Raw genomic sequence first — 24,740 nt, forward strand, 5'->3', positions numbered from 1 at the left:
CAGTTACTGTGAGTTTCATCTTGTTGGATGCTGGGTATTTTGTGTTTCTGTAGATCAACCTTCTCCAACCATTTTGGCACCAGTGATGGGCTTCACGGAAGACAAGTTTTTCCACAGATGGGGGTTTGGGGAGTGATTTCAGTGTGATTAAAGTGCATGACATTTATTGTGTACTTTATTTCTATTATTATTACATAATTGCCATAATTTAAGATCAGTGGGAACCTTGAGCTTGTTTTCCTGCAACTAGATGATCCCATGTAGTGGTGATGGGAGACAGTGACAGATCATCAAGCATTAGATTCTCATAAGGAGCATGTAACCTAGATCCTTGCATACTCAGTTCACAACAGGGTTCACGCTCCTATGAGAATCTAATGCTGCTGCTCATCTGACAAGAGGCAGAGCTCAGGTGGTAATGCAAGCAATGGGGAACAGCTAGAAATATAGATGAAGCTTTGCTCATTCTCCACTACTCACCCCCTACTGTGCGGCCCGGTTCCTAACAGGTCATAACGGGTACTGGTCTGTGGCCTGGGGTTGAAGACCCCTGCTATAGATAGTATTCTTGAGCTTTATTTTGTTATACAGTTAAATTACTTGGAAACATTTTGATCTTTCAGAGGCTTATTTTTAACTTTTTTTCAGGTGAGATCATAGCAGCATTAAATATTGGGCTTATTTTTTCCACTATTGAGATAATACGCATCCCATAACTCTTCTCAGTGCCTATGAATTATGAGGTTTTCCTGCTAACTGATGAGAACAAGAACTATTCCTGCCCTAAGCAAACTTCAGGGATTATTCTTTGTAATGCAGAGTTTCTCAACCTTAGAACTATTGACATTTATGGGCTGGATAATTGCTTCTGGAGTTTAGGGGACTGTCCTGTATACGATCAAATGTTTGGGAGCATCCCTGGCCTCAGTACAGTAGGTGGCGGTAACATCCTTTAAATTGTGACGATCAAAAAATGTCTCCAGATATTGCCAATGGCTCCAAGGGAGTACAGTTGCCCTCAGTTAAGAGCCACTGCTCTAATCCTTTCTGGTAGTTTTCTTATATGCATGCCATGGCTAAGGACTTTGCTCAGGACTCAAGGGAGACCTCCTACAGATCTCCCGAATTCTGTATCTGCCACCCTTTCCTTTTCTTTGTCTTCACTGAGAACTTTAGTCAGTTGACCTCTCTGGATTCTCAGCTCTGTTTTCTCAACTCGAGACCACTGAGTTTTGCCTGTATTTCTTTTTTGCCATCACAGCCTGGAAACTCTAGGCTGTAATGCTGGGGCAATCATAGGCTCACATTGTTTCCTGTCTCTCAGTGATCTCTGTCCTTTGTTGCTTGATGTCCAGCATCTTTGAAAAGTATTGTTTCTTATTCTTTATTTTTATGTATTTTTAGTTTTTAGGGTTTTCAGGCAGATCCCTGTTAACCTCATCTTGGTCCTCATCCTTATTTTCGAAAGGTACTTTTGCTGGATACACAATTCTGGACTGGCTATTATTTTTTTCTAAGCACTTTGAAAGTATTTGAACTGTCTTCTAATGTCTACTGGTGCTGTTAATCAGCTGTCAATCAGTTTTCTTCTTTCCTTTCTGATGACCTGTCTTTTTTGCTCTGAGTACTTTTAAGATCTTCTCTTTGCCTTTGCCATTTTGCAGTTCTGCTGTGATGTATTAAGCATAGGTTTCTTTTTGTCTTTCCTTGTTCCTAAAGGATATATTGGGCTTCCTGAACCTGTAGAGTCTTTCATCAGTTCTCAAAAATTTGTAGCCATTATCTTCGCGGGTATTTTATCATCTTGATATTGTTTATTTTTTCCCCTTTAAAACTCTTGTTGTATGCAAAAAGCATGAACCACGAAGGAAAAAAACATAAATTGAGCTCATTAAAATTAGAGTCCTTTATTGAGCAAAAATCACCAAGAAGGAGAGTGAAAGGGCAAGCTACCAAAAGGGAGAATGTATTTTTAGCACATATAACTGATAAAGACTGGGGTCCAGTATGTTATAAGTAGTTCTTACAAATTAATAAGAAAAAGATGCAATAGAAAAACATGCAAATATCTTGAGGGGGCATTTCACAAAGAGACACACATGCCCAATAAACACAAATGGGTTTCAGTCTCATTCATTTTAAGAAAAATGAACATTTCAACCGCAGGAAATACCACTGTACACTTGGAATGGCCAAATTTAGACTAATAATGTAAAATGTTTGGGATCATGTTAGAAAGCTAGAAGAACTCACATTGTTAGTAGAAGTATAATTGAAAAACACTACTAATGTTGAATGTACTTACTATATACCCATGACCCAGGCATTGTACTCTTAAATATACTTAAATAACATCATATATATATATATGCATCAAAAGATATGAAACATTTATGGCAGCATTATTTATACTAGCCAGGAACTGAAAACAACCCAGATGCCCCTCAAAGGCATAATGGGTGAAAAAACTGTAAGATATTTATATGTTGGAATACTATATAACAATGAAAAATGAATTCCTTCTACCATGGATGAATTTCACTAGCTTAATATTAGGGAAGAATGAATACACACTTACATTCTAATTATATGCTTTTCAAATAAAGGGAAAGATTGACACTTTGGGGGGTATAGAGGGCATGATGACTAGGAAGGAGCATAAGTGGGGGCCACTGGCATTTGGTTAATGTTGTATTTCTTGTTTTGGGGGTATTTATTTGGCCATATTCATTTTTGAAATTTTATACTATACACTTATGATTTGTACTTTTTGTATATATGTTATAGTCAATTCAAAAGTTTGATTAAAAACAGACACTATTTATTTGCCATTTTAGAGCTTCTGTTTCAGTAGACAGCAAATATTAACCATATAAACAAAAACCGCACATATGATTATAAATTATGGACATGTATGAAGGCAAAGAACAAGGTGCTATGGGATTCAGTCATGAGGATATCTGCTTTTATGTAATGTTTTGGCCAGACCTCTATGAGAAAGAGTTATTCAAGTTGAGTGAGGAGGGAGGGCACTGTAAGATAAGGTTGGAGAAGCATGCAGGACTTTTAAGACATCCTGGAGAGTTTGGTCATCCCAAGATTGATGGGCAACTTTAGAAGGGTTATTAAGGGGTAGTTATGTGATTTAAGTTTTAAAAATAATCACTCTGGCTATGCTGTGAATTGTGGACTTGAAAATGGGCCAGAGTTGAATGCTGCTGAGCCATTTGAAGACTACTGGAGTGCTCCAGGCAAAAATGATGGCATCCATGATCTAGACCAGGGACCTGCCAGCTTTTTATGTAAAAAGTATGTGTTCTACCTGCTAAACTTTGCCATTGTAGCATGACAGCGGCCATAGACAATGGATAAATGAATGAGCATGGGCTGTGTTCCAGTAAAACTTGATTTACAAAACAGATCTTGTAGTTTACCAATCTCTGATCTAAAGTGGAGAAAAAACCTTTAGGTGTATTTTGGAAGTAGATTTAATAGGATATGCACCAGGTGCAGTGGCTCATGCCTGTAATCTCAGCACTTTGGGAGTCTGAGGCGAGTGAATCAAGAAGTCAGGAGTTCAAGGCCAGCCTGGGCAAAATGATGAAACCCCGTCTCTACTAAAAATACAAAAAAATTGGCCAGGCATGGTGGCGAGCACCTGTAATCCCAGCTACTCGGGAGGCTGAGGCAGAGAATTGCTTGAACCTGGGAGGTGGAGGTTGCAGTAAGCCGAGATTGCACCACTGCACTACAGCCTGGGCGACAGGGTGAGACTCTGTCTAAAGTTTAAAAAAAAAAAAAAATTAAAAATTAGCTGGGCATTGGGGCATGCATTTGTAATCCCGGCTACTCAGGAGGCTGGGGAATTAGGATCACTTGAGCCTTGGCGTTGAGGTTGTAGTGAGCTGTGATCCCACCACTCAACTCCAGGCTGCATAACAGAGCAAGACCTTGTGTCTAAAAAAATGTTTTTTAAAAATAGAATATATATTGGATGTTGAGAATGTCAGTAAGAGGAGAGGATTCAAGGATGGCTTGAGTAATTTATGAATAGTGATGTTGCTTATTAGGGGTCAAGTTCGTTGAAAGTCCAAAACCCACTCATCTAAAATAGTGAATTGTGACATGTCAAAGTTCTGGTGTTCTTTTCATCTTTGGTATGGAGTTACTTTTATTCTTTTATACACATAGTAGTCACCAATTGCACAAACAGTTAGGGTGAGGGAAAAAAAAGAATCTATCATATTGATCATCATTGTGTTTTCTGCTAGTAGCAGAAAAAATAGTAGGAAAGAACAAAATACAGGATATTCTCAGACTGTCATTGACAATGCATCTTTAGCCCTCATGTTCTCCCTTCCTCCAAAAGTAACATCCCCCGCACTCTTACCACAAATTGCTACCTTTTTAAGGATAAACCAGAGAATGTACATATAATCTTAGAGGAGATTATATGTTGATTATTTACATATATCAGTGACACTGGGGACAGAGGTGGCTGCTAAGTAGAGCTGCCATCTGCTCTCTGGACAGGCACTGTTTCCCATTCTATTTGTGGAAGAGGCACCTGTTCAAGTAATTGCCTTATTACCACTACTATGTCAGAACCGTAATACTGTTTTGATTTTCCTTATAGTTAAATGTGTTTGAAATTGTATATGTTATATGTATATACACATAATATAAGTATATATATGTGTATATATTTACTTATTTAAATCAACCTTTGAATATTACAGGCTTTGCTCTCTGTACATGATACTGTGGCTCAGAAGAATTACGACCCTGTGTTGCCTCCTATGCCTGAAGATATTGATGATGAGGAAGACTCAGTAAAGATAATCCGTCTGGTCAAAAATAGAGAACCACTGGTGAGTTTTGGTGCTCAGATATGAGTAGATATCATGATAGGGCCAAATCTGATGGTGCATACCATGTATAACTCTCTTTAAAATATGCTTCCTCTATGTTCTCAAACTTTAAAAGAAATGGAACATTGATGTCTAAAGAACATGCTTTTGAAAAATGAAAATGAAGCCAAATAAAATAATAGACATTTTATTGGCTACATTTAAATAGCAATGATTTTGAAAATACAACCCGTTGACATTTATGAAAGAAAGTATAACATGTACCAAGCATGGCTGATTTGAGATTAAATGGTACAACTTAAAAAAAATTGCTTTTGTCTATGGGAATGCAACTTTAAGTTATTTTATATACTTAATTCAATTGCTTTTTAAATTTAAACTAATTTACAGCAGGTTCAACAAAACTTTTGAGAAGTCTCAGTGAAGTAAACATCTAATTTCTTTGATAAACATCTTTTGAAGATCTTATTTGATCAGGAGGCGTGGAACTTAAATTTGTTTAATTTAACTTAATTTTATTTTATGTTTAAATAGCTCTATTTTTAAAAATAAAAAAAGCTTAATATAGAAAAATAGAACCTCTAATGGCAGTGAAGAAATTTCCAAAATTATTTGTTAGCCATTCCTTAAATAAAGTATTAAGATTCAAAATGTCATTTTAAATATTGGAATATGAAATCAAATGAATAGAATTACTTGTCTTGAAATTTTTCTCATTCAAATGTATAAGTAGTGTATTATCTTTGCAATTATTGTTAAGGTAAAGTAAGATTATTGAGTGAACAGATTTAAAGTTTAAAAATTATACTAGCCAGAAAAATAGAAAGTACTTTCAACAGATTTGTTATTTAACATCAGTCAAATGACATTTGTTAGTTTGGAGAGATTGTTGGAGAAGTCACAGGACTGTCAAAGCGAAATGAAAAACACACAGAGAGAAGATTAAGAGTCAAAGATATCTTTAGGAGAATGAGCTCTAGTCATGAGAATCAGAAGTAGGCAAAGTGCTGGAAGCTAAGCTGAAATAAAATTCTAGCAAGTGGATGGTCAGGAAATGCTTGACAAGTGATTCACGAGGAAAGGCTGCAACATTTGGCAACCAAGGAGTAGGTTACCACTGTTATCTAAAAATGCAGTTTTGTTTATTGGGATCCATAATGTGGTGACATAAACACAGCTTGCATTGGATGACCTAAGTGGGAGTTGGGATTCTGTCACTTTGCCCTGTATCCTATAGAGCAAACCACTCACCATCTCAGCCTCAGGTTCCTTATCAGAAAATCAGGAAATGTACCTCTTTGCAAGTGTTTTTGAACATCAGCTAAGATATAATGTGTTTGGAATGGTTTATGAGTTCTGAAGCATTATGCAAACATGATGTAAATATTAGAATATATTCTATCTAATATTTAAAAAATATTAGAATATATTCTATCTAATATTTAAAAAATATTAGAATTTATATTCTATTTAATATTTAAAAGATAAAAGCTAGGTTGCATCTGCTCAAGGAGAGAATGGTTACCTCGGAGCAGGTAATAACACAGGTCATGTGGGTATTAGATAATGGATAGAAAAAAGGGTGATCACTTGAGGGGCAAGATCCCTTGAAAATGAAATTCTGTTTGTTGGTGAGTAGATTTTGATCCTAAATTCTCAGTGTTACTTGCATGGGCTGTCCTCTTGCCTGGGCTGTCCTCTTGCTTCTTTGAGAACAGTGGCTGTCAGATTTTGGTATTGGAAGAATGACCTGAGATGCCTACGTAAAATGCAGATTTCTGGGCTGAATCCCAAGGAATTTGTATCAGGAGAGTTTTTTTGGTGCCTGGGATTCTTGATTTTAAAAAGTGTCTCAGATGTTCTTCGTGCAAGTTTTTGGTAGATCACACTTTAAAACACTTATTTCAAAGGCTCAACTTGAAATTCACTGTGTCACCTACTTGAGGAGACCTTGCAATGCTGGCAGTTTATAGGAAATAAATAAAATAATTTTTTTTTTTTTGAGACGGAGTCTCTCTCTGTTGCCAGGCACTAGAGTGCAGTGGTGCGATCTTGGCTCACTGCAACCTCCATTTCCTGGGTTCAAGCAATTCTATAGGAGATAAATTTTTTGTTTAAGGAAATCATGATAACCCAGTAAGCAGTCCCTTTTTATAAACCATTTTACAGAATTAATAATTAAGAAAAATCTAACCAGAATTTATTTTTTCAATCTAACTTGGAATTCTCCATGCTCTGTTTTTAAAACACAATCACATAGAATACATTCAAAATAATTATGTAGGAAAATACGTAATGTTAAAAATATTAGATCCAATTTTAATTTATTTTGCATTTGCAGACTATGCCATAGGATTGATGACTTTTGTACAGTATCACATGTAATGTACTCTGTGTTTTGAGATTTGATCTCATTTTTACGCAAATATATTGCAATGGGAATACATCAAACAATTGTGGTAAGAGAGGTTTGGAAAGCAATATGGAAACAGAAGTCTTCAAGAATGAAGGGTTCAAAGTGAAGATTGATTCAAGTGGTAGTATCATGTAGAAAGCGAGAGATTGTTCTTCAAGTCTGTAATTTACCCTCCAAGCAAAGTGGAATCAGGGGATAGCAAGAAGACTCTATCAGGGCACTTATCTCTGTCTATAATGAGACCCTTATGCGTTGGAGTGCTTTGCGTTATCTACACATTCCAGAAGTGATTTTATCCTGCCCATGGCTTTCAGAAGCATCTGTGTGCCAGAGACTCCCAAGGTTATTTCTCTTCCAGTCTTTTCTTCTAATCTTTAAATTTATATATCCATCTGTCTATTCGTTATCTCCATTTGGTGGTCTAATAGACATCTCAATTTTCACATATCCAAAAATAAACTGCCAATCTTTGTCCCCAAATCTGTTCCACCCTTGTCTTAACCCCTTTTAGTTGATGGCAATTCCATCCTTCCAGCTGCTCAGCCAGAAGACGTTGAGCCTATCTTTAATCCTTCTCTTTCTTTGCATTCCACAGGCAATCCACTGGGAAATCCTTTAGACTCTCCCAATAATGTATCCAGATCCCCTTTCATTACCTCTACTCCTGCCAGTCAGATCCATGCCACCATCATCTTTCCCTTGAATTATTGTTCAGAGTGAGCATCCCAAATCTGAAGATCTGAAATCCAAAATGTACCAAAATCTGAAACATTCTGAGTGCAGACATGAGCTCCAAGGAAGTGGTCATTGGAGCCTTTTGGATTTCATATTTTTGGATTTGGGATGCTCAACTGATAAGAATGCAAATATGCCCAAATCTGAAAAAAATATGTGGGATCTGAAACACTTCTGGTCTAAGCATTTCAGACAAGGGATCCCCAACCTGTATTAACCTCTCATTAATTTTATTGCTTTAGCCCTTGCCATCCTTCACTCTTAACACAGTGGGTGCAGTGGTCCTCCTAGATTGTGCCCTTCCTGCTGTTCACAACCTTGCATGTTCCCTCTTTCATTTGGAGTAAAGCCCAGTCTCCTCACAGTGACTCATAAAGCACATAAGCTGACTTCCTTCTGCCTTTGACCTCATCTCCTCTTGCTGCTCCTCTTCTACTGGGCTCCAGCCACACTGGTTACCTTGCTCTCCCTTGAACATTTCATTCATAGCCCCCTTGGCACCTTTGCACTGGCTGTGTCTTCTGTTCCTTCCCATTGGCTAACTTCTTCACCTCCGTCCAGTCTTTGTTTACTCAGACGTCATCTTCTCAGTGAGTCCTGTGTCTTTGCATTGTCTTTCCTCCACTTGCCCTAGCATCCTGGTCTTCTGTTTCCTGCCCTACATCCCCTCACACCCGCACAGTGGGTGTAATACCACCTGATAGGGTTTGGGTCTGTGTCCCCACACAAACCTCATCTTGTAGCTCCCATAAAAACCATGTGTTGTGGGAGAGACCTGATGGGAGATAATTGAATCATGGGAGCAGGTCTTTCCCATGCTGTTCTTGTGATAGTGAATAAGTGTCATGAGATCTGATGGTTTTAAAAACGGGAAGTTTCCCTGCCAACCTCTCTCTTTGCCTGCTGCCATCCATGTAAAATGTGACTTGCTCCTCCTTGCCTTCCACCATGATTGTGAGGCCTCCCCAGTTACATGGAACTGTAAGTCCATTAAACCTTCCTTTCATAAATTGCCCAGTCTCAGGCATGTCTTTATCAGCAGTGTGAAGACAGACTAATACACCACCCTCTAACATACTGTATAATGTATGTAATTATTCTATCTCTCGTTTATTGTCTTATCTCCCCCATTGGGATGAGAAAGCAGACATTTTTTTCTTTTTCATCAGTTTATTATAAGCCCTTAGAACGGTGCCTTGCACAGAGTAAGTTCTCAATAAACATTGGTTAACTTCATTGAATGCGAAAAAGTCAAAGGAACTAGCATTAAGCACAACAAACAGGTTGTAGCCCTATACTGAAAAACAGTGCAGTCCATAGTACAGAGAGATACTGGTTCCACTTAACTAACTCTGTGTTACAAACCATGGTGGTATGTTGTGGCCAAAACAATATTATTTTGGGAGTTGATGAGCTCAGCGGGGAGGTTCTCACTTGGAGTTCCTCTTACATACAGTCAGATGGTGGTGGCTGGAGTCAACTGAGGGCTCCTTCATTTACACAACTGTTACCTGGGCTTGGAGCTGGAAGGTTTGGGGCTGGCCAAGTATCTCTTTCTCTAAGTGTTATCTTTACTTGGCTAGCTTGGGGTTCCTCGCAGCATAGCAGTGGTCATGATTTCTTACATGGCAGAGAGATTCCCATAGAGCAAGTGTCTCAAGAGGCCCGAGTGGCAGCTACAGATCTTCTTATAGCCTTTGAAGCCTCAAAACCATTTTTACCACTTAATGTGGGAATATGGCATGCACATACAAGGAGGGAAGGGATTGGTGATCCCCCTTTTAGAGACAATCTCCTACAGGAGTAATGAACTCATGGAGAGAATGAACTTATGAACAAAAGGTTATGGAAAGATAGAGGTTAAGCAGTATTGGATGATAATTAAGATGAATAATTGTGTCTCTGGTCAGATTGCCTTAAACAAGTCCTGACTTTTCCATATGCTAGTTGTCTGATCTTAGACAAATTACAGCCATTTAATATTCAATTTCTCATCCAGAAACTATGGATAAATAAACTTAGATTACTAGGCTTTTCTGCCATTGGGCATATTTGGTGGGAAAATTTGAGACATGTCATTAAGGAAAATGAAAGTTGATTTAATCAAACTAATTAGTTGTATTGGGAATATTACATATCCAGTCATTTTGGAAACAAGTTAGAACTTGAAATAAAAGCAGAAAATACCAGTAATTGGTGAGTCTAAGCTTTGTGACCGTGGAGAGATGCTCATTCAAGTCTTTGGCCTTGAATGCATGCATAGGTGATGAAAAATGCCGTAAAATGCCTGTCACTTAATTCTTGGATTTTTTTTTACTATTATTAGCTATGTATCTGATAGTTATATATGAAGGATACTTATTACAGATGGACTCTTACTTTGTTTACATATCTGTTCTTTAATGATATAAATGTGTTTATTAACAAACTCGAGAAAAATTTCACTTCTGTGGGATGAATTCTGCCGTCACCGAAAAGCTTACCTTTTTAGCAGTATAATGAAATGTTGGATGGCATTGCAAAACCAATGCCAGATTCTTAAAAGGAAAGTCATGGAAAGGCTTTCAAAGTAACCACTTGTGCCTGTTGTTCTTACAAAGCAGCAGTTAATTTGCTTCTGAATATCTGTAAGTGAAGAATTTTTGACTTCTTTTTGAGACTGTTTCCTAATCTTTTGCCAATACTTCTATTTGTACTAGGTACAATCCTAGTTCACTAAAGCCATAGAGTAAGAGCTCTTTCTTCTAATCATTTGTCTTAGACTTAGGCAACAAATATAACTAATTTCTGGGTTTTAACTTTTTTCTTTTTCTTTATAATTATCACCAAGTTTTTAAAAAATGTTTTTAAATTTTTTTTTGCTATGATAACTGAATATGATAGAAGGATCACTGAACTAACTAAAAGTCAAATGATCTGGGTTTTAGTTTTCTAACATATAGAATCTTTTGTCTATTAGTTTAATTGTCACTATTCTACTTTCTTGATGCAGTACTATAAAGAGAAAAAGAATGAAGAACTGCTTTAAAAGGGTAAAAACCAAACAACATTCAAATACAAGGTACTTTTATAATGAAAAGAAGATATGTTTATTTTACACAGTTTTGAAGAGGTTGAAGATTTCAAAAATCCTTAAATTGGGCTGAAACCCTTCGATGCTATGTAGATAGAATATCCTCTAGTCATGAGAATAGACATTGTAAGACAAATGGCATGATGTCTGTTTTTCCTGCCTCATTTTTTTTTTAGTTGTTTTCTCTTTTTTCAGATGAATGTCCTTATTTCCTCCCTTTTTCTAACACCCAGTACACACATTTACCCACAGTGCTTTTTGTTTTTGTCTTAAAAGGGAGCTACCATTAAGAAGGATGAGCACACTGGGGCAATCACTGTGGCCAGAATCATGAGAGGAGGAGCTGCAGATAGAAGTGGTGAGACTTTGAATGTTAACCAAGTACAGACTAATCATGTGTTTTGTGTGTAGCATTTCCAATAGATAACTAAGAGGATAACCATCTTTAGATCTAATACTGCAAAACAAGTAATAAGATACTTTTTTCTGTGTTGCAATGTGAGAGCCTATTTAAATAAATGATAGATAAACATTACTCTATGGTCTTCTTGTACACAAGCATCCAAAGCTATATTAAAACTTGTGGGCTGGGCACGGTGGCTCACGCCTGTAATCTCAGCACTTTGGGAGACCGAGGCGGGTGGAACATGAGGTTGTGAGATCAAGATCATCCTGGCTAACACAGTGAAACCTTGTCTCTACTAAAAATACAAAAAACAAAAACAAAAAAACCCCGCCGGGCATGGGGATATGCACCTGTAGTCCCAGCTACTTCGGAGGCTGAGGCAGGAGAATTGCCTGAACCCAGGAGGTGGAGGTTGCAGTGAGCCGAGATCGCACCACTGCACTCCAGCCTGGGTGACAGAGTGAGACTCTGTCTCAAAAAAAAAAAAAAAAAAAATCTTGTTTCTGTGTTTCTCAATTGAAAAGTACTGCTAAGAGCATGCAGCCTTTAAGATAAATAAAAATTATTTTATTAGTATATCAGTAATGTGCATTTCTAGACAAAGACCAAGCTGCTGTTACCATTTCTTGGCCAGCATTACTATGTTGCGGTCTTTGAGTCACTGCTGTGGAGAGGCATAGAGGCTGAAACCTGAGACACGTGAAGGTCTCCTTTCCAGTCCTTAAATGTATTAAGGGAACCTAACAATGCTTTAATTATGGAAACAACTGCAAGTTACAGTTTCTGTTGTGGGTAACACTGCTAATTTACCAAATCTCGTATTTCTCAGGTCTTATTCACGTTGGTGATGAACTTAGGGAAGTGAACGGAATACCAGTGGAGGATAAAAGGCCTGAGGAAATAATACAGATTTTGGTAAGCTGTAAATTTCTTTTAAAGGTACAATAAAAATAAAATTGAATCACTGTATTTCAGACTTTTAGACTTGGTTTGACATAGACAGGATTTGTATTAAGCAGTGCAGGGTTCGAACCCCCGCTCCATCACTTAATCCCTGTGTGTCCTTGGAAAATACCTTAATCTATTCATGCCTCAGTGTTTTCATTTACAAAATGAGAATAAGAGGTAGCTATCCATCTGGAGTGTTTTGAGGATTAAATGAGGTAGTATATATAAAGAGTTTGAGAGCCGGGAGCAGTGGCTTATGCCTGTAATCCCAGCACTTTGGGAGGCTCAGACAGTTGGATCACCTGAGTTCAGGAGCTCAAGACCAGCCGGGCCAACATGATGAAACCCATCTCTACTAAAAACACAAACCAAAATTAGCTGCACCTGGTGGCAGGCGCCCGTAGTCCCAGCTACTTGGGAGCCTGAGGCAGGAGAATCACTTGAACCCAGGAGATGGAGGTTGCAGTGAGTCGAGATTGTGCTACTGCACTCTAGCCTGGGCAACACAGCAAGACTTTGTCTTAAAAAAAAAAAAAAGAGTTTAGTACCTGTCCCAAGTCTGTACTTAGCAGATGGCATCTACCCTGTGGCTGATGATGCTTTTATCTTTATCTTCCTCCTGTTGACACAGTCATATTCTATGCTGTGAATCATAGCAATACAAAGTAGTCAAACTAATTTAGATGTCTTTTGAAATCTGACACTTGAATACAATTATTTTATGCCTTGGCAATATTAATTCTAAAGTTCATTCATAAGATAAAAGGAAGGGAAACTCTCTCTTTTATGTATGAAAACATACTGAAAGCCTATACCAACTGGAAGAGGTTTGAGTGTGTCTCAAAAACAGATCTCCATAGATATGAAAATTTAGTATATGGTTAAGGTGGCATTTTAAATCGGTGGGAAAACTGGAACATTTCATAAATGGTATCAGGTTAATGACTCAGAAAAAATAAGGTCAGTCCTTGTTTTACACAATATGTAAAAATAAATTCCCAACAAATTAAATATTTAAATGCAAAAAAATCACAGAAATTGCCCAATAAAATGTAATATACAAGTTTTGTAAGTATGAGGTAGGAAAAGACTTTTTAACCTTGATAGGAAAGTCAAATAGAAAAATAACAGATGTGTCTACTAGAATTCAAAACTTTCTTTATAGAAAAAAGGTGCCATAAAGAAACATCAAAGACAAATGAGATTGTACAAAAAATATTTTCAATATATATAATAAAAGGCTAATATTTCAAAATATATACAGAGATGATAAAAATCAATAAGAAAAACATTTACAGAAAAATCAGCAATGCATATGGACAAATACTTTACAAAAGAAAACATGGATGTCTGGAAAGTGTCAGATTACTTGAGATTGGAAATCTTGATGATGCCTAGAGTTGGTCAGGGTATAGGAAAACAGGTATATTTATATGATTTGGGGATGGGATAAGTTATTAGTAGAACTTTTTGAGATTTGAAACTATCAAAATTTTAAATGTGCATACCCTTTAATCAAGAAATTCAACTATTGGAAATTAGTCCTCAAGCAATAATTTGGTAAATGTATATGAGCAAAATATTTCAAAAATATTTGGAAACTACCAAGAAAGTTGCGTTGATCAAATAATCATTCATCCCTATGCTAGATTATTGTGAGGCAGTCACAGTGAGAGATAGACCTATATGGCTCAGCAGTAATAGTAATAAGAATTGAATCCTTAATAAATGACACTGTTATAAGGACCATAGATCCATTAAAAAAAAAACACACACACACACACACAAACTAGAAAAATGAGGAGATTATAGAGCAAATTTTGTTTTCTCTCTACCAATGTAATTCAGTATTACAGTATGAGAATTCTTTATAAGATTTGTGAGTGCCTTTTACGGTAAGCAATAGCAGTGATATTGCCATTTTGAAATAAATCAACCCTTTATAAAATTATATTATGTAAACTGTCAGAATCCCATTTTACTTCAGTTGCTGTGTTGCACTAGAGCTGCCTTCTTAAGGCTCGCCAGAGCTGACTGTATGATGCACCATTTCCCAACTCAGCTTTCAGCAACTGCATGCTGGCGAATTGAAATTGGCTATAGTGAAAGTATTTATACCATGGAAATTGACAGACAGTACACATCAGAGCTTTTTTTTTTTTTTTTTTTTTTTACTTTTTAAACAAATGGAGTCCTGGTTTACCAGCACACCACAGATAGTGAGCCTCAGAGAGATGTGTCTTGCCCTACTCCTCTTCCTTTCATATCTTTCAAATGTGCCAACTATTTAGTGCTTTTATGGAGCTTACAAATGAGCAGGAGTAGCATATCTTATGAAGTAATTGCATAAATAATTAAATATGGCTACAATAAACGCTAAAAAGAGAGAGACAGAAAATGACATGAGAGTATATTTAAAGAGAGATCATATCTAAGATAAGAAAAATTTGTGGGTGCTGGTACTTATTTTAATGAAGTTAGAATAGATAGTCTTTTCATCTTGCAATTAATCTATTACGTTTGATATTTTACTGACTAACCAGAATGCAATAGATATGAATGTTCTTTTTTTTTTTTTGTGATGGGCATTGCCCCTAATTGAATGATATATTTATAATGGCACTACTGACATTATAGGTGTTTTGTCCCCCAAAACATGGATGCTGATACTTAGATGTAACTGCCTGAACCTTGTACATTATTATTATTATTATTATTTTAAAGACAGCGTCTTGCTCTGTCACCTAGACTGGAGTGCAGTGGTACAATCACAGCTCACTGCAGCCTTGAACTCCTGGGCTCAAGAGGCCTTAGGCTCATCACCACGCTTGGCTAATTTTTAAAATTTTTTTTGTGGAGACAGGGGTTTTGCTATATTGCCCAGGCTGGTCTTGAACTTCTGGGCTTAGGTGATTCTGCCACCTTGCCTCCCAAAACTCTGGAATTACAGGCACAAGCCACTGCACCCAACCCTCTAGACATTATCTACTCTAGTCATTGAATACTGTGTTTATTTTATTTAAGGTGTTGTGCATATTTTGTGTGTTTCTATTTCGAAGAAACTTGGATGGGAATGTATTTACTGACAGCTTAAAAGTACACAGGAAGTAAAAGTGGATTTAGGAGTTAATGTTTTTTAACTTATTCTACAAACTTCAGAGTTTTCTTTCTCACATTACAGGAATTTCTACAAAAATAGTTTCCTCCGTTTAGTCTATCTAAGAGTAGAAACCCCAAGCTTGTAAATTTTCAGATGCATTTCACTTTCTACCTATTTTACCTTATTCTTCCTTGGGTCTGGTTTTCTTATAACTCCCTCTTTCATCTGATACCAGGCTCAGTCTCAGGGAGCAATTACATTTAAGATTATACCCGGCATCAAAGAGGAGACACCATCAAAAGAAGGCAAGGTAATTATTGCTTAAAAACATTTTTTTGTGCGTGGGAGGGAAGTCATGTTTTTCCATCCAGCACATATCCACTTTGTCATAACATATCTCTTTCAATATTCCAGTTTTAAAATTACTATGTCTGGAGTCAGAGTTAGGAGAATATAGGCCATTTCACCTTTATTTTTTATCTTTATTCATCTTTAATGAAACTTTTCTTCCAGATGTTTATCAAAGCCCTCTTTGACTATAATCCTAATGAGGATAAGGCAATTCCATGTAAGGAAGCTGGGCTTTCTTTCAAAAAGGGAGATATTCTTCAGATTATGAGCCAAGATGATGCAACTTGGTGGCAAGCGAAACACGAAGGTGATGCCAACCCCAGGGCAGGCTTGATCCCCTCAAAGCATTTCCAGGAAAGGTGAGCTGCTGGTACATAATAATGGCTTTTCTCCAGCTGACCTTTTGTTCTCTGCAAAATATCATTCTAACATTGATGTGATAAAATATGCTATAAAACCTTGCCTTAGAATTTTTTATCCCTTGGGTTTGGATTTCTGTTTTGTCTAACTAAGTATGATGAATGACCAAAAATAATATGACAGTACTGGGTCATATTAGATTTTTGTTATGAAGCAAATGGAAAATAGCACATTAATATCTTGAAACCATGTTGATATGAAAGGTGGAAAAAAAAAAAAAAGACCAGTGGTTTTGGAGGGAGGGAAGATAATTTACAAAAATTTGAAAGTGGGCGATTTGTTTCTTAATTTGAATCGATTGCATTACATTCATTTTTTTCTCTAACCTTTAAGTTTTTTCTTAAGACTAAATATTTTGATGTTGTATTCACCTCAGACCTGTGCTGAAAACTGATAGGCATGTTGATCTTCTTTCTCCCAGGAGACTGGCTCTGAGACGACCAGAAATATTGGTTCAGCCCCTGAAAGTTTCCAACAGGAAATCATGTAAGTTTGTTAATAGGAATGCAGAGTAACCAAACCCCGATGTTTATTTTTGACTATTAGAGCAGGTGCTCATGGCAGAATAAAGGGTCCTATTACCCTAGCAATAACTTTGGGATCATCAATTCTCAGGAACAAACAAATATGAGATTCATATTTGGAATATTAACAGGAATCTTTTGAGGAAAGGGGTGGTTGAGGTTGTTAATAATAAATCCATGACTCACTCATTAAGAAAGTAACTAACTAGTACTACTGTCTTTGATTTCCAAATATAGGTATTTTATTAAATGTCACCTAAAATATAGCTCTTATTTCTTCAAAGCCAGGAGGTTTGGGTTAGGTATTTCTTGGTAAAGATTAGGGAGAAAAAAATCTCCCATTTTGTTGGGTACGAAAGCAGTTGTGCTCAAGATCAATTGTTCTTAATTCCTTTCTTATCCCCAGATCATAACACTTCTGACCTTTAGCCTATCCCTTTGGAGTTATCACCAGACTAGATTAAAAGAAAATGAGAGAAAGACAAAGGATGGCTACCGTATGATTACCGAAAAACATAGTGTGCATTTAAGTACTTTTTTTCTCTTTCAGCCTAACCTTCTGTCAGCTTTTCTTTACTTCCCACCACCCACCTCTTCAAGTCCACATCCCATAAATTCCCTATTGCACCTCCCCTAGATGTTTCATGGTTCTAGGTATTTTAAGAGAAAAAAACCAACCCTTTGTTTTCAGCATAGAAATTGTACATTCAACAGCGGAATGACCAAATAAATGGCCCTGGAATTTTACACCAACATCTGTTTTTAGTATTGTTGCATTTTTCACATCTCCTGTGATTTCTGTCAGTTTGCAGAAGCATATAGCCCAGGAATCACATTAGAAGAGAGCCAAACTGTAGTCGAGTATAAATCTCACAAGCAGTCAGATGCTTGAAGTGGAGCACTGATTCAAAAGCCTGCTTGTCCTTGCTGCATTAAGTCCAGGCACAAGGAAAAAAATCCTTGTCACAGAATGCTACACGTCTTCTGACGTGAGAAAGCTTAAAGCTTTCATGAGAACATTTCATTGTTCTTAAGCGAGATGTCTTTTCACTGGCCAACTCACCAACAGAAAGGAGCTTTGAGACTCCTTGCCTGACTTGCTCTTAAAGGGGTTTTAAAATAGGAGGCTTACACATTTCTAATATATTTGGTATATGTGGGATAAGATATGTGTCACTGAAAGATGAAATAAATGTAATTATGCTTGAATCTGGATCCATACTCAACTCTGTTTGAGTCCTAGGCAACTTAGAAATTTACAGTTTGATATTATTATGAATTTTCATTGATTGAAAATTTTTAATAAGTGTATATGTGTTTCTTTAAAAGAACTATACAAAAGGGATATATTGCTTTTTAATAGCTCTTTCAAACTGGTTTCTGTATAGATGCATATGAAAGTGAGGGGTATGTGTGTGTGTGTGTGTGTGTTTCTGTGTGTGTACGTAGAAGTATTGTAACAGAGTCCTTTTGTCTGTTGATTTGCATAATTTCTTTTTTGTGTTAATACTTCAATATGTGGCTCTGATAAATATTTATTCTAGCATTTATCTTTACTGAAATGTCCTCATTTGAATAATTTTGGTTTTTTTGCCTTTTCTGCCTCTTGAATACCATTCAGAAATGTTTGCTGGTCCTCCTCTCTTTCTTCTCTCTCTCTCTCTTTTTTGTTAAGCTAGATTTTGATTCACTGAGAGATGCATTATGTATTTTTATATATGTTATTTATTTTCAAATAAATCTGGTCGAAATTATCCTTATTAAATAATAAACATATAACAGATATGGCCCTGTTCAGAGAGACAATATATTTCTGTGACAATTAAATAGGAAGCTAATGTCTTTATTCTCAAATAATTGAAATTCTACTTGAAATTTCCTTGAATATTGTCTCACATAAAGTTAAAAGTTATGCATAAATCATTGTATTGATTCTGAACATTTTAAATGGCATTTAAAAGCACTTTAACCTGTGTTTTGATGATGATTCTTTACATGACTAAAACTTGTAAAGGCCATCTGATCCACTACTTTCTGGACTTCAATATTTGGTACTTAGGGTTTTGGAATAGGAAACTTACGTTATCATGCCGTTTGCTGAATTATAGGAAAATGCTGTGAAGAGAAACAACAAGTTGATATAAAATCTTTTGTTTTTATGATTTTGAATATTAATGGACTAGGGTTTTTTAAAAGTTTCTGATTTAATGTAAAATTTATAAAGGAAGAATAATTCTATCATGTCAATATTTATAAATTCATTTTAAAAATACAGTGATAAAAACTTTATCCACTAATTTTCACATTAGTGGACTTAATACCTAGGAGGAAATTGCACATGTCGGATTTGAAATAATGAATTTAGTCACGTAATACCATTTATCAAATTAGCCAGTTAACTTTTTTCACAAAATGATTGCTCGTATTACTCTTTTTTAAATCTTTATTTTGCTCTTTATTTCATTTGTAGTGTATCACCATAACTTAAGTTTGCATGGAGGAAAAATTCATGGACGATGGTTTTGGAACTATAGGGTTTCTGTTAATATCAATATAGAAGTATATAAAGAAGGGCACATCCCAATCTTATTATCTTTGCATTTATATTTGTGCTAGAGCTCTAGTTCTTGGCTCTAAGGTAAGTGAAATCAGGAGCCATTATAATAACAACCTCTTTAGGCTTTAAAACTAGCCTCCTTGTACAAAATTCATAAGTGTAAGTCATATTCATCTTTGCTGCTTGGTTATTTCCTCCCCTTAAGAATCTTTGTGTATCTAATACAAACCCAGAAGGAAAAAAAAAGGCTTTTCAAACACACAAAAAAATTTACCTCTTAAAATAAAAAATTCCTGAAGAGAAAAACATGAACTAAACCTAAAATATTTCTTCTAAGTCTTAGTAGCTGGATATAAGCACTTGTCTCCTCCCCCTATTTTTTGGAAGAATTGCTTACCGAACAAAGATATTTGTAATGGAAATTTGTTTCCCTCCCTGTCCATCATCTAATGATAGGTTCCCACATAATGGATTTATATTAGTAATACAGACAGAAAAGCAGGCCTCAAAATCTGATAGGTTTTCTTTTAGATGACCAGCTTTTAGACTATTACATAAAAGATACAGCTTAAGTGTTCTGGAAATGAGTAAAAGTGAATCTTATGTCCCAGATAGTATTAAAGAATACTTTTGCATCACAGAAACTTGGCAACTTGCATTTCTTGTGTCAATATAATTTAAAGTACTCTAATTTTCTGCCTGAAACTTATTTTTATCGTTTGGTTGCATGTACTACCTAACCTTTAAGAAGGAAATATGAATTTATTTGTGGTATTGTTTGTTACTTTTCTATTGAAATCTAAATATGAGTTAAGAATTGTCTTCCTAAGGATATAAAATTAATTTAACTTTAACTTCAGTAGGATGTGATTTATATTAAATATTTAAGTCCAGCATATATGGTCTTCAGAAAGGAGTAAGAAAAAGCTGTTATCCAGGTAATATATTTTACAACAGAATATTCAAGTATGATTTATTATAGTGTTGTTTTCTTTTCTTAGTTATCAAAGTATAAGAACCTAAGAGTTTCTAATATTGCTGACTGAATAACCTTAATTCAAAATTTTTGTTTTACACAATAACTCTTAAAAAATTCTTGCAGTCAAAGAAACAAGAATGTACAATTTTTCAACCATTTAAAGATTAGAAAGCAAAACACAAAATATTTTATTGTAGAATTTGTTTTAACCCGTCATGATTGTTATTACGCAGGTAAAAAGAAAATATTTAACTGAAGCCGAAGGGTATCCATGTAAGAAAGGTGTAACTTAGTTCATTCAAAGACAAGCATTTGTCAGTTGATAATCACAACAGGCAAAAAAGATTGTAAACATTGAGTAAAATAATGAATTCACTGCACACAGTACCAATATTTTGGAAGGTCTAACACTTAAGAGTAATATATCACTGGACGCTACAAGTCATTGTAATGAAGCTTTTCAAGTTGAGTAAGCTGTTTCTTCTTGGATTCTTAAGTAATTTTATTTGTTGTTTTCATACATAAAGTTAATTCAGAAACAAATAACATTGCTTATGTTGTTATATGAAGTTTGTATGTCTAAAACATTGTCAAACATTTTCTTAATATTGGTGAGGTATTGTATAAACAGAAACACATGGGGTTTTAAAAAATACCTAATTTTTTTTCCCCCTAATATTAATACTATTTGGAAGATTCCGGAGTTCAGAGTTTGGGTGGAAAGAAGTGTAGATGAACTAAGTTGTAAATTTCATATCTGATCACTTAAATCGCAAGATGGTTGAGGTGAAGAACCTTCTAACTGTTACTGCTCACGCTCAGTCTCAGTGAACTGTGTTCTCCTGGGATTCCTGAAGATGTTGCTTCTCAAACACTATCAGGGTAGATGCTTCTAGTCTTTCCATTGGAAGGGTTCTCAGCTGTATTGTTGCTTGTATTGTGTTCTAGGGACCCAATGCCATGCAGGTTAGAAAGCGTTGGTTAACTCTTAGGGGTCTGATCTGTGGTTGCGTGTTATTGCAGACTTTTAGAAGGGATTGTGGTAGGGGGTGGGGAATTTAGGTAAGTGGTTTCTAGTATGGGGATTTAACTTTGCCCATGTGAATAATAGCACACTAATATAGACACAGTTTCTCCACTTTTCAGGAGTGTCACACATGTCCCTTGCAGAGTGACATCCAGCAGAATGGGATGTTTACTACTGCCCGATATGCAGAACTCACCACGTACTTTTCACAAGAACCTTTCCAGTCCATTCTCTGAAGACAGCACATTTATCTTTCTCTTAAAAAAAAAAAAAAAGTTTTTCTTTTTTTCAGACAGGCTCTCACTCTGTCGCCTAGGCTTGAGTGCAGTCATAGCTGACTGCAGCTTTGAAATCCTGAGCTCAAGCGATCCTCTTGTCTCAGCCTCCCGAGTAGCTGGGACTACAGGCGTGTGCCACCACGCCCAGCTAATTTTTAAAATTTTCTATAGAGATGAGATCTCACTATGTGGTTTAGGCTGTCTCAAACTCAAGTGATCCTCCTTCTGTGGCCTCCCAAAGTGCTGGGATTATAGGCATGAGCCACTGGGCTCAGCCATATTTATCTTTTTGAGATCCTCTTGGCCTTCCCATTGTGACTTTCCTAACTTTCCTCTCCTGCTCTAATGTGCTTGAAGATAGCAGATGGTGGACTCTTGATAACACTGGGGAGACGAGCTGGTTCTCCCTGGCCACTCCTGGCAGGAGACTCTCCCTTGGAATACCAAAGCTTTGGGGAGGGATGGTGGGGCCGTGGGAGGTCATGCTAAGTCGATAGGAAACTTGTAAGAAACATTATGTCCCTTGACCTCTCTCCTGCCCATTTCTAGTCTGAGACTTGAGTAATCAAAATGTGATTTTGTCATGATTAGTATAGGATTGAATTAAAAACTCAGACTCGAGCCAAATGGCATGGGTCCAAATCCCAGTTTTAACATGGACAAATGTGTTGTATTTCTTTTTTTTCGGTTCTAATTAGTTGTTGAACTCTCTCTAGAGAGTGGCTATAAACTCTAGCCCTGCTCTGATGCAGGGGAGGTGGTCATGGCTGTCTGCAGTGTGCCTTTCATGGGATACTTCTTTCTTCTGGTGGAAGGCCTAATGCCTAAGTGTCCACCTGTAACCAGATGTCCTGTCTCACAGGGACTTGATTATATTGACAGACACTCTTGGGGCTCTTGTCTGACCTGTTTCCAGTTTATTCCTACAAAGATAGCCACTCTCTGGGAATGCCCTGACCAGGAAAAACTGTAGATTCAGGTATGTCGGGCAGGTGAGACACAGAGGAGGAAACATGAAATAGCAGGGGTGCATGAAATAGCAGAGGCAGTGTATTACTCACAGATCCCGGAGAGGAGGGCAGCACGCCTCGCAGGGCCAACAGGAAGAGGGGAGCTCTCTGGGACACAGACTCAACCAGTGTGTGAGGAGCAAGAGAGTTGGGGGACCAAAGCCTTCACTGTGGTCCAGGGCATTATCCAAGCAAGTTTTCCTTCTGGGAGTTCTAAATAGTGGGTCTAAAGAAAGCAGGCATGAGTTCCGTGGAGTTACGCTGTGACCGAGAGGTGATCCCGGCAGCATAATTGCACGGTCCACGTGGGGTGTAGGGGTCATGGAGTGAGTCACATATGCTGTATCTGTATGTCCCATAGTGAGATGGTCACCAGCAGGCAGTTGTATAAGGCAGATTTCTGGATGGGCTGCCTTGAGGAAGTCAGAGGAGGCAGAGAGCTTGAAGCTATGTCAAGGGCAACTAACCCCTGTTTCTGATATGAGAAAGTTAAGCCTGGATTCACAATGGATGCCAAAGCAACATAAAATTATGAGAATTCACTATAGGGTTCTTTCTTATCTGAAAAAAATGGGGATTATAGTACTGGCCTCATAGATTGTTGGGGAATTAAATAAGTTTGTGTATTGTAGTGTACACAGAACAGTGCCTTCCACATAGTAATAATCGTGTGACTATCCCAGCTCTCTTCTGAGATCAGCGTTTTGTTTATTTTTTCCCCTTTGTTCAAACTTGCTAAGTCTAAGAAATTCTGTTCCTTTCATTTTCTTACTGGATGTTCATTAAGCATAATACTTGCTACCAAATATATGTGTGGGGTTATATCAGTAATATAAAAATATCCTTCTCTCTCTACTTAAAAATTTTATGGAGAAACATTCTCTTGCAAATTTATACAGCATATTCATGACATTTTATTAGAATGTGAAATATATACTATATGTGATATAAATTACAGATTTTTTTGTGGATTGACATTAGTGTTTTAATTTTTTGTTGGTTTTTGTGATATGGCTTTTATCATTTGATTTCCATGGCGCTAAGTCTTTAATCGAGGGTGTAGTATTTAATCTATCCCATTGGTCTTATAAAAAATAGACTCTATGTTTAACAACCCACTTTATAATGGAGTACCTGAGATTTTAAAGTGACCCATCTGATGTCCATCATGCCTAGCTGTTTGCCTAAGCCACATCCTATAGTTTATTTCTTGTTTTCTAACAATTTGTTTTAGATGCACATGACAGGTCAGATTTACTAAGACATATGCATAAATAAAGTCACAACTTGGGTGATTCAAAGCACGAGCCTGAATAATAATAATGATTGTGATATTTGCTAATACTGATCAAACCAAGCCAACATAGTTGAAGGATCCATAAGTATTTTAAAAAATAAAAATACAGTGGTATACACTTTCCTGAAAGTGTTTTGTTTGGCCGCTATTCTGTAGCTTGGATGGACGAGGGGAGAACTGTTCTGATCACTCCTATTTACTCTGAGGTCATGTAGTGAAATGCGTTTTACCTTAACTCATAGTTAGATTTCCCTCTGTAATATTGCCAGTACTTTTTCCACCCTTAACTGAAAGCGAGTCTCTGAAGTCATATTTAACTTTTAAATTGCTATCCTATTAGTAATTTAGGAACCATTTAGGATTACTTTCTAAAATACCTTTCATCAGATAATATAGACAGAATAAAAATAAATGATTCTGCATAACTCATTTGATATATGTATTACATTGATAATTATCAGGTTATTGTGAAATTTACAGGATATTTAGATATGTTAAGGACAAAATTTGTTGTTTCTAATATCCTTTCTTCTTTCTACTATTTTTATCAAGACATTTCTTTTAAGCATTGAACAGATTGATTTACCAACAAAACTGTTCTATGAAAATAAATATAATCCCCTTAATGAAGACATTATTTTGAAAAAAATGCTGAAGATTTTTGTTCTGGTTATTTTTCCCATTTGGTTATTTAATAAGCTATGTAAGGACTATGTTTTGACAACTTAAGTGTATGCATTCTTTTTAA

The 24,740-nt window shown here is 36.4% G+C and overlaps 1 protein-coding gene across 3 annotated transcripts in view; it reads left to right on the forward strand.

The window, feature by feature from the left end:
- MPP7 (membrane palmitoylated protein 7) overlaps positions 1-24,740 on the forward strand; it is a 292,930-nt gene that overhangs the window by 204,892 nt on the left and 63,298 nt on the right. For all 3 annotated transcript variants that reach the window (XR_003121129.1, XM_025396590.1, XM_025396588.1), the window contains 6 exons: positions 4,740-4,871; positions 11,372-11,453; positions 12,331-12,416; positions 15,785-15,859; positions 16,063-16,259; positions 16,742-16,806. Coding sequence is in view for 2 of the 3 variants with exons in the window: in XM_025396590.1 (XP_025252375.1) it covers positions 4,740-4,871; positions 11,372-11,453; positions 12,331-12,416; positions 15,785-15,859; positions 16,063-16,259; positions 16,742-16,806 (637 nt within the window). In the remaining variant the exon portion in view is untranslated. The remainder of the gene's footprint in view (positions 1-4,739; positions 4,872-11,371; positions 11,454-12,330; positions 12,417-15,784; positions 15,860-16,062; positions 16,260-16,741; positions 16,807-24,740) is intronic.

The sequence above is a fragment of the Theropithecus gelada genome, chromosome 9, assembly GCF_003255815.1.
Source record: "Theropithecus gelada isolate Dixy chromosome 9, Tgel_1.0, whole genome shotgun sequence".
NCBI classification, from domain to species: Eukaryota; Metazoa; Chordata; class Mammalia; order Primates; family Cercopithecidae; genus Theropithecus; species Theropithecus gelada.